The sequence below is a fragment of the Rhinoderma darwinii genome, chromosome 4 (assembly GCF_050947455.1).
Source record: "Rhinoderma darwinii isolate aRhiDar2 chromosome 4, aRhiDar2.hap1, whole genome shotgun sequence".
NCBI classification, from domain to species: domain Eukaryota; kingdom Metazoa; phylum Chordata; class Amphibia; order Anura; family Rhinodermatidae; genus Rhinoderma; species Rhinoderma darwinii.
Genome location: NC_134690.1, coordinates 303,236,828 through 303,247,810, shown reverse-complemented (window position 1 = coordinate 303,247,810; position 10,983 = coordinate 303,236,828). Strand labels below are relative to the sequence as shown.

General features: G+C 49.5%; 1 protein-coding gene across 1 annotated transcript in view; it reads left to right on the top strand.

Moving 5' to 3' along the window:
• The first annotated feature begins 855 nt into the window (after positions 1-855).
• NOX3 (NADPH oxidase 3) overlaps positions 856-10,983 on the top strand; it is a 159,179-nt gene continuing 149,051 nt past the window's right edge. Inside the window, exons 1-2 of the mRNA XM_075863737.1 lie at positions 856-879; positions 10,398-10,457. Of these exons, the coding sequence (XP_075719852.1) occupies positions 856-879; positions 10,398-10,457 (84 nt within the window). The remainder of the gene's footprint in view (positions 880-10,397; positions 10,458-10,983) is intronic.

The following is a 10,983-nucleotide window of genomic DNA, read 5'->3' as shown; positions in this document are numbered from 1 at the left end:
AAACCCCATCTCCCTCTGTCCCGTAAAAAAGGGACCTCGGTATGATTATCGGAATTCTTAGACAGGTTTTTATGTCTTACAGGGTGTCTACCTTGGGACTGTTGTGGGTCTGCATCGGAATCCGAGAGATCCGTACCATCAGTCCCAGTATCAGAGAAGTCATGTGAGTTGCTGGGTTCAGCATTGTTGTGTACCCTGTTATGTTGACTTTTGTTGAGCCTAAGAGATTTAGTTTTGCCCCAGTCATAAACCTCCCCTCTAGAATAATCTGCCTTATCACGTGAATATTTCTTCCTCTTTCTGTTCTTAATCTTGGTCTCTATCTGATCAATATGATCCATTGTTCTCTTAAATGTTTCCGTGAACTGTGCAGAACTCTCATGGCTCTCTAGGCTGGGGGTTAAGGCCTCAAGGTCCTTCTCTACTGTATTGAGTATGTAGGTCTCATCCTCAATCAAAATGCCCATGAGAGCTCTAGAGCATTCCGACAATGCCGTTTCCCATCTATCCTTTAACCCGGGTTTGGACAATTCATATGAAGGGAAGAGTGGTACACGAAGACCCCTCGATATTAGACCTTGCTCTAGATATTGTTCGAGCGTTGATTTAGTCCATGTTGATTGGACCTGTCTAATTTGTAAATTTTTGAATTTTTTCAGAAGATCATCTATATGCAATTCTGCCGATAGTGTACCCTGATTATGATCCTGATTGCCTGAAAAGACATTCGTAACGTCTTCCTTTTGACGTTGCATTCTAAATTTCAACTGGTCCATAATTTTAGCCATGGTCAAATATAAAAAATATAATGAACAAATATACAATTTTTTATTTTGTGGACTTGTTGGTCAAAGTATGTCCAAGCAGGACACGAAATATGTAAGGCAACTAGTGGAAGACCACCTATCTCACAATGTTGTAAACAGATCACATTGGTGTGCACCACCTGTAGTAACTATGGATTAAGGTCTGGAGACTGGCTAGGCCACTCCATGACCTTAAAGAGGCTCTGTCACCAGATTTTGCAACCCCTATCTGCTATTACAGCAGATAGGCGCTGCAATGTAGATTACAGTAACGTTTTTATTTTTAAAAAACGAGCATTTTTGGCCAAGTTATGACCATTTTTGTAGTTATGCAAATGAGGCTTGCAAAAGTCCAAGTGGGTGTGTTTAAAAGTAAAAGTCCAAGTGGGCGTGTATTATGTGCGTACATCGGGGCGTTTTTAATACTTTTACTAGCTGGGCGCTCTGAAGAGAAGTATCATCCACTTCTCTTCAGAACGCCCAGCTTCTGGCAGCGCAGATCTGTGACGTCACTCACAGGTCCTGCATCGTGTCGGCCACATCGGCACCAGAGGCTACAGTTGATTCTGCAGCAGCATCAGCGTTTGCAGGTAAGATCGACTTTTTTTGAGCCACTCCTTTGTTGCCTTGGCTGTATGTTTCGGGTCATTGTCATGCTGGAAGACCCAGCCACGAGCCATTTTTAATGTCCTGGTGGAGGGAAGGAGGTTGTCACTCAGGATTTGACAGTACATGACTCCATCCATTCTCCCATTGATGCGGTGAAGTAGTCCTGTGCCCTTAGCAGAGAAACACCCCCAAAACATAATGTTTCCACCCCCATGCTTGACAGTGGGGACGGTGTTCTTTGGGTCATAGGCAGCATTTCTCTTCCTCCAAACACAGCGAGTAGAGTTAATGCCAAAGAGCTCAATTTTAGTCTCATCTGACCACAGCACCTTCTCCCAATCACTCTCAGAATCATCCAGATGTTCATTTGCAAACTTCAGACGGGCCTGTACATGTGCCTTCTTGAGCAGGGGGACCTTGCGGGCACTGCAGGATTTTAATCCATTACGGCGTAATGTGTTACCAATGGTTTTCTTGGTGACTGTGGTCCCAGCTGCCTTGCGATCATTAACAAGTTCCCCCGTGTAGTTTTCGGCTGAGCTCTCACCTTCCTCAGGATCAAGGATACCCCATGAGGTGAGATTTTGCATGGAGCCCCAGATCGATGTCGATTGACAGTCATTTTGTATGTCTTTCATTTTCTTACTATTCCACCAACAGTTGTCTCCTTCTCACCCAGCGTCTTACTTATGGTTTTGTAGCCCATTCCAGCCTTGTGCAGGTCTATGATCTTGTCCCTGACATCCTAAGAAAGCTCTTTGGTCTTGCCCATGTTGTAGAGGTTAGAGTCAGACTGATTAATTGAGTCTGTGGACAGGAGTCTTTTATACAGGTGACCATTTAAGACAGCTGTCTTAAATGCAGGCACGAAGTTGATTTGGAGCGTGTAACTGGTCTGGAGGAGGCTGAACTCTTAATGGTTGGTAGGGGATCAAATACTTATTTCTCTGTGCACAATGCAAATAAATATATATAATTTTGACTATGTGATTTTCAGTTTTTTTATTTTTTATATAATCTATCTCTCACTGGTAAAATTAACCTAGCCTAAAAATTCTAGACTGTTCATGTCTTTGACAGTGGGCAAACTTACAAAATCAGCAAAGGATCAAATACTTATTTCCTTCACTGTATACATTTAAGCAGTTACCCTTAATCTTCTACCTCTCCAAATTAAAGGAGCTTCCAGTTAGAAGAATTTGATGGCCTATCCTCAGGATAATCCATCAATATTTGATCAGTGGAGGTCCGACTCTTGGCAACCAATCAGCTATTTTAAAGGGGCAACAACACTCATGCGAGCGCTGCTTCCCCTTCATTTATTATCTGCTTAGTACTGTGAATCCTAGACATAAATGTAGCCTTCAAGTGAATGGGAGAAGGCTGTAATACTGTGAAGCGCTGCTACTAGTGTGTTGTCGATTCACAGCACGAGCAGTGACAGGAATAAAGAGGAAGCAGTGCTTGCATAAGCGCTGCAGCACTTTCAAAGCAACTGATGGGCGGGTGTGCTGAGTGTTGGACACCAACCGAGGATAGGCCAACAATTTAAGCTAAGTGGAAAACCCCTATAACTCCTTCCCGACACCCGTGTTATATATACGACAGAGGCCGGGAGGGAAAGTATGGAGCGGGCTCACTTTCTAAGCCCGCTCCATAAGTTGCGAGTGTCGACTGTATGTTATAGCCAATTCTCCACTGCAACAATGGGGATCCGACTCTATTAATCCCTTATTTGCTGCAGCCAATAGCTAGATTATCTAAACTGTCAGAGGGGGGAAGTCCCCTCTGATGGCTCATTGCCCCCCCATGATGCAATCGCCAGATGCCAATGATTGTCATGACAGCCGGGGGCCCCGAGGTCTGCCATCTTTGTTCTCCTTTAATAGGAGGCTGTTAAAATCACGATATAATGCAATACATTACTATTGCAGTATAACATGCAAGTGATTGCTGGTTAAAGTCCCCTAATAAAATAAAAGTAAAATACAGTAAAATAAGTTTGTCTTCTATGTACAAAAAAGAAAAATCAAAGTTAAAAAAAAAATTCCTTTTTACCATTTCACCTGAATGTAAAAAAATAATGAAAGAAACTTAATTGGCATCGCCACATCTGTAAAAGTCTGAACTATTACAATATAACAGTATTTAGCCGGCACGGTAAATGCAGTGTAAAAAAAAGAAATCAAAATGTGGGGAGCTGCTGGAGGAGAGAGACACCCACAGACATGTTTCTGCAGCTTCTGTTAAGGGTTTTATCTTGTTCTAGTGCTGGATTCTCAGCTGGACTCCCACTTACTGCTGTGTAATGTCCTCCCTGCTGCTTCTAGTAAGTGTTTTACTGTCCTACCCCAGTGATGGATTCTAGTAAAATGTCTGTCTGTGTCTCCCTCCTCTGTCTCCTTCCAGCAGCTCCCCCTACTTTTGCTCCCCCTTGAAACATATTTTTTTTTTTTAATTCAAGGATGAGATATTACCGAGGGTGTTGGTCTCATAAATGGCTGCCCTAGTGGGTACTGATCTCCCTAACAGCCGGGAGAACAGCCCAGCTAGTAGTCGGCGGGATGGTAATGCAGGTAAGCCAAGACAATTGATAGTTGTAGGGGATTCTATAATCAGGAAGACGGATAGAATAATTTGTCGCCAAGACCTCCTCAACCGAATGGTTTGCTGTCTCCCTGGTGCCAGGGTTTTGCATGTGGTGGAACGGGTGGACAAATTGCTGGGAGGGGCTGGTGATGATCCAGCTGTCGTGGTCCATTTGGGGACCAACAACAGAATAAATGGTAGGTGGAGGAGCCTTAAGAATAATTTTAAAGAACTAGGCTACAAGCTGAAGGGAAGGACCTATAAGGTTGTATTCTCAGGAATACTGCCTGTGCCATGCGCATCACAGGAAAGACAGCCGGAGCTCAGGGAGTTACATGCATGGCTTAAGTCTTGGTGTAGAGGAGAAGGCTTTGGGTTCCTAGAGCATTGGGCTGACTTTTTATTGGGGTACAAACTGTATTCTGCAGATGATTTGCACCTAAATGGAAGGGGGTCTGCTGTGCTGGGGGAGAGAATTCTAGCTGGGGTGGTGGAGTATTTAAACTGGGGGAGGCTGAGGAGGGAGGCCAATGTAGAAAATAAAGTGTTAGTTAGGTTAGAGAGGGATCAGACTATATTGGTGGGGGGAGAAATAGACTGTGGGGAGAGGACTAGGCAACAAGATAAGGAGAACTTTTCATTACAAAACTGCAGTGAAAATAAAAATGCCCAAATGTCAAATAATCACATTTCTGATACTGAAAGTGAAACATTTAAAGGCAAGTTAAAGTGTATGTTCACAAATGCCAAAAGTCTAACAAGCAAAATGGGGGAGCTGGAGGCCTTGATACTGGAAGAAAATATAGATATAGTTTGTGTTGCTGAAACATGTCTAGACTCTTCACATGTTTATGATTGGGCTGTAAATCGACAGGGTTTTACACTGTTTCGGAAAGACAGGGCGAATAGGAAAGGTAATGGTGTATGTCTGTGTCACGAAGCGGGTTAGTGGACCCACTAGGCCGTACCGCCGCAGCGGGGAGGCAGCTGGCCAAACAACAGGACACCCCAGAAATACAATGTCCCGCACAAGGGTACCTGAATAGTCCAGATGGTGGCCGCAGCTCTGGCACAGATGAGTTGGGTGCAGCAGATGGCGCCAAACGTGGCGGATGACACAGGAGCCGCAAGTTGCGCCAGACGTGGCGGATTCCTCCGGACATAGCAGATGACACAGGGCGTGGCGGATTCCTCTAGACGTGGCGGATTCCTCCAGACGTGGCAGATTCCTCCAGACGTGGCAGATTCCTCCAGACGTGGCAGATGACACAGGACGTGGCGGATTCCTCCAGACGTGGCAGATTCCTCTGGACGTGGCACGACTAGATACTAGGGCAAAGCACGGAAACAGGAACGGGGAACAAGGTACGGGTAACAACAGGAACAGGAAACACTAAGGGACCATTTGCAAGACAGACTGGGAAAACTAACAACGCTCAGGCATCGAACTAGGGGGCTGGACCCCTCTTATAGCCCAGGGTACTCACGGGTCAAAGGTCGTTCAAGATGTCCGGTGCGCTGCCCCTTTAAGAGCGGGGACGAGCGTGCGCGCGCACCCTGCGGGCTCCGGCGAAGGTGAGTGGATGCAAGCGCTGGCGTCTCCTGAGGGGGAGGCTGGGGCCAGCGCTTGCCGACTCGTGGCTGCGGCTGTCAGCGGGAGGCTGGAGCTGACAGCCCGCAGCCACGGATGTTACAGTATCCCCCCTCTTACGCCCCCTCTTCTTGGGACCGGAGCGAGAGAGAAACTTCTTTAGAAGAGTAGGGGCATTGAGGTTCTCCTCTGGCTCCCAGGACCTCTCTTCGGGACCAAACCCCCTCCAATCCACCAAATACAAGGTCTTTCCTCTCACTCTCTTGGTGTCCAAGATCTCCTTTACCTCAAAGATGTCCGAGGAGCCGCTGGGAGCAACCGCAGGGCTGGGAGTCTTGGAATAGCGGTTTAGGATCACAGGCTTTAGGAGGGAGACGTGGAAGGAGTTGGGAATCCTGAGGGTAGGAGGCAGCCGAAGCTTGTAGGCGACAGGGTTGATCTGCTGCAGGACCTCGAATGGTCCAAGGAACCTGGGAGCGAACTTGTATGAAGGCACCTTCAAGCGAATGTTCCGAGAGGACAGACAGTTTTTAGTCCCCGGAAGATACTGAGGCGGCTCTTTTCTCTTAATATCTGCCTTTCGCTTCATGCGATCTACTGCCAGCAAAATAGAGGACCGGGTCTGTTGCCAGATTTGCAGGAAGTCCCCATATGCAGAGTCAGCAGCGGGAACCTGAGATGAAGTCGACACATGGAGAGGAACTCTGGGATGTTGACTGTACACGTTGTGAAACGGAGTGGAAGTGGTAGAGTTACTTGTGTGGTTGTTGTAAGAAAATTCGGCCCATGGTAGAAGCTGTACCCAGTTATCGTGCTGTGAAGAGATGAAATGGCGGAGATAATTTTCCATGATCTGGTTGATCCTCTCAACTTGCCCATTGGTTTGGGGGTGATAGGCAGAGGAAAAGTCCAATCTCACATCCAGGAGTTTACAGAGGGCTCTCCAGAACTTAGAGGTAAACTGAACCCCCCGGTCGGACACAATGTGAAGAGGCAAGCCATGCAAGCGGAAGATGTGCTGAGTGAAGAGACTTGCCAGACGAGGAGCAGAAGGTAGGCCGGTCAGCGGGATAAAATGAGCCATCTTAGAGAACCGGTCCACCACCACCCAGACAGTGTTACATCCTGCTGAGGGGGGAAGGTCTGTGAAGAAGTCCATCGCAATGTGCTGCCAGGGGGCATTGGGTACAGGCAGAGGTTGAAGCAGGCCGGCAGGCTTGGAGTGAGTCACTTTGTTAGAGGCACACACCGTGCAAGCTGAGACAAAGTCCAGAACATCCTTAGGTAGCGTGGACCACCAAAAGTGACGAGCAATTAGGTCTCGGGTTTTACGGACACCGGCGTGCCCAGCAAGTTTAGAACTATGTCCCCAGAGGAGAATTCTACTCCTGTCCGCCAACCGAACAAAAGTCCTCCCAGGAGGGATGTCTCTAACCTGCAGAGGATTAGCAGTGACGATGCAGGACGGATCTATGATGGTCTGGAGGGACTCCACCGTGTCTTCCGTCTCAAATGATCTGGACAGGGCATCGGCCCTCACGTTCTTGTCTGCGTGACGGTTGTGGAGCGCAAACAGAAAACGGGTGAGGAACAGCGACCACCTGGCTTGACGAGGATTAACTCTTTGAGCGGACTGAAGGTAAGTGAGGTTCTTGTGGTCGGTGAAGATCAGGATGGGGTGAGCAGCGCCCTCCAGAAGATGTCTCCACTCCTCCAGAGCCAATTTGATGGCCAGCAGCTCCCGATCTCCAATGGAGTAATTGCGCTCAGCAGAAGAAAACAGTCTAGAGTAGTAGCCACATACTCCTGCCTTTCCTTTGGAGCTCCTCTGGAACAGGAGAGCACCTGCACCGACAGAGGAAGCGTCCACTTCCAGTGAGAACTGCAGAGATACGTCAGGATGATGGAGGATCGAGGCTGAAGTGAAGGCACTCTTCAGGCTATTAAATGCAGACTCTGCCTCTGGAGTCCACACTTTGGCATTCACACCCTTCTTGGTAAGGGTCGAGATGGGAGACGTCAGAGAAGAGAAGTTGGGAATAAACTGCCGGTAGAAATTGGCGAATCCCAGGAACCGCTGTATGGCCCTTAAGCCTTGGGGACGTGGCCACTCCAGGACAGCCTTCACTTTCTCAGGATCCATCTTGAGGCCTTGATCCGAGATGATGTAGCCCAGGAAGGGCAGAGAACTTGTTAGGGATCTGCCAGGTACTACGTCTAGGTATACTCCTGGGATTAATCAATCCACACCTGAGGCCAGACCTGTTCGACTGACACCATCTCCCACCAACCAGGGTGGCAGGCTCAGGAGTGGGAGAGCCTATCGCGGCCTGGTCAGTCTGAGTTAGCTCCGCCCCCTGTCCTTTATTACCTGCTGTGTTCTCCTCAGTGCTTGTAATTCTTTTGGATTCCTGGCCCCACTGCTGCTTGCTCCAGCCTGCTCCTGCCGTGCTTCTGCCTTGCTGCTGTTCTGCTTAACCCGCTTTGCTTTGCCTCCGGCTTGCTTCCTCCTCCGTGCTCACTTGGGTATACTCCACTTCATCCTGGTCCTGACATCTCATTCACCACTCCGTTTCCTCGGCATTCCGTGGGCAACTGCCCCTTCCCTTGCGTGTTCCCTGTTTGTTCTCCCGTGCACTTAGTCAGCGTAGGGACCGCCGCCCAGTTGTACCCCGTCGCCTAGGGCGGGTCGTTGCAAGTAGGCAGGGACAGGGCGGTGGGTAGATTAGGGCTCACTTTCCCTTCACCTCCTTCCTGCCATTACACAATTACAAGCCTCTTACCTAGTCTACCATTTCCCCTACGCTGACGCTATCATGGACCCCCTTGAGACCCTGACCCAGCAGATGCAGGGCCTCTCCCTACAGGTCCAGGCCCTGGCCCAGAGGCTCAACCAGGGTGACGCTGCCGTAGTAGTTCCCCTCACCTCACCTCACCTCTAGAACCCGACCTCAAGTTACCTGACCTGTTCTCAGGGGACCGTAAGACGTTTCTCTCCTTCCGGGAGAGTTGCAGACTGTATTTCCGCCTTAAACCCCACTCCTCAGGTTCCGAGAACCAGCGGGTGGGTATCATCATATCCCGACTCCAGGAAGGGCCCCAAGAGTGGGCCTTCTCCTTGGCTCCTGACGCCCCTGAACTTTCCTCTGTTGACCGCTTTTTCTCTGCCCTCGGACTCATTTACGACGAGACTGACAGGACTGCTTTAGCCGAGAGTCAGCTGGTGACCTTACGTCAGGGTAGGAGACCGGTTGAGGAGTACTGTTCTGATTTTAGGAAGTGGTGCGTAGCTTCTCGGTGGAACGATCCGGCCCTAAGGTGCCAGTTTAGGTTAGGATTATCTGACGCCCTGAAGGATCTGCTGGTTAGCTACCCCTCTTCTGACTCCCTTGACCATATTATGGACGCCTTCCATACCGAAACTAATGGCCAAACGGAGAGGACTAACCAGTCCCTGGAACAATATTTAAGGTGTTTCATCTCTGACTGTCAATTCGATTGGGTCTCATTCCTTCCCCTTGCTGAATTTTCCCTGAATAACCGGGTCAGTAACTCGTCAGGGGTCTCCCCGTTTTTCTGTAATTTCGGGTTTAACCCAAGGTTCTCCTCCATTTCCCCTGGTTGTTCCAATAATCCTGAGGTAGAGGATGTTCATCGGGAACTGTGCACTGTCTGGGCCCAGGTGCAGAAGAACCTAGAGGCGTCCCAGAGCGCACAAAAGATTCAGGCGGATAGTAGACGTTCTGCTAACCCCCGGTTTGTCGTCGGGGATTTGGTCTGGTTGTCGTCCAGGAACTTGCGCCTTAAGGTCCCGTCCAGGAAGTTTGCTCCCCGATTTATTGGGCCTTATAAGATCATTGAAGTCCTCAACCCTGTATCCTTCCGTCTGGAGCTGCCCCCATCCTTTCGCATACATGACGTCTTCCATGCCTCCCTCCTTAAACGCTGCTCCCCGTCCTGGTCCCCCTCGAGGAAACCTCCTGTTCCCGTTCTCACCCCTGAGGGGGTGGAATTCGAGGTGGCCAAGATTATGGACAGTAGGATGGTCCAGGGCTCCCTCCAGTACCTGGTCCATTGGAGAGGGTACGGGCCGGAGGAGAGGACTTGGGTACCTGCCCGTGATGTTCACGCTGGGGTATTGATCAGGAGGTTCCACCTTCTCTTCCCTACTAAACCGGGTCCTCTTAGTAAGGGTCCGGTGGCCCCTCATAAAAGGGGGAGTACTGTTAGGGATCTGCCAGGTACTACGTCTAGGTATACTCCTGGGATTAATCAATCCACACCTGAGGCCAGACCTGTTCGACTGACACCATCTCCCACCAACCAGGGTGGCAGGCTCAGGAGTGGGAGAGCCTATCGCGGCCTGGTCAGTCTGAGTTAGCTCCGCCCCCTATCCTTTATTACCTGCTGTGTTCTCCTCCTCAGTGCTTGTAATTCTTTTGGATTCCTGGCCCCACTGCTGCTTGCTCCAGCCTGCTCCTGCCGTGCTTCTGCCTTGCTGCTGTTCTGCTTAACCCGCTTTGCTTTGCCTCCGGCTTGCTTCCTCCTCCGTGCTCACTTGGGTATACTCCACTTCATCCTGGTCCTGACATCTCATTCACCACTCCGTTTCCTCGGCGTTCCGTGGGCAACTGCCCCTTCCCTTGCGTGTTCCCTGTTTGTTCTCCCGTGCACTTAGTCAGCGTAGGGACCGCCGCCCAGTTGTACCCCGTCGCCTAGGGCGGGTCGTTGCAAGTAGGCAGGGACAGGGCGGTGGGTAGATTAGGGCTCACTTTCCCTTCACCTCCTTCCTGCCATTACAGAACTCTTCTCAAAGAAGCACTTCTCCAGCTTGGCTTATAAATGATTCTCCCTCAATCGTAGTAGAACCTGACGAACATGCCTCCAATGAGTCATCTGATCTGGGGAGAAAATTAAAATATCATCGAGATAAACAACAACACAGACATAGAGTATATCTCGGAAGATGTCGTTAACGAACTCCTGAAACACTGCGGGAGCGTTACACAGTCCGAAGGGCATCACCAGGTATTCGTAGTGCCCGTCCCGGGTGTTAAATGCCGTCTTCCATTCGTCACCCCGGCGAATCCGGACTAGATTGTAAGCCCCATGCAGGTCTAGCTTAGAAAACATTTTGGCCCCTCGTATGCGATCAAATAGCTCAGAGATGAGTAGCAACGGGTATTTGTTCTTGACTGTGATCAGGTTGAGGCCCCTGTAGTCAATGCAGGGACGAAGGGATCCATCCTTCTTTTTAACGAAGAAGAATCCAGCCCCGGCCGGGGAGGAAGATTTTCATATAAAACCCCTCTCCAGATTCTCCTTTATATAGGCTGACATTGATAGAGCCTCAGGCAGGCAGAGAGGATATACCCGTCCACGGGGAAG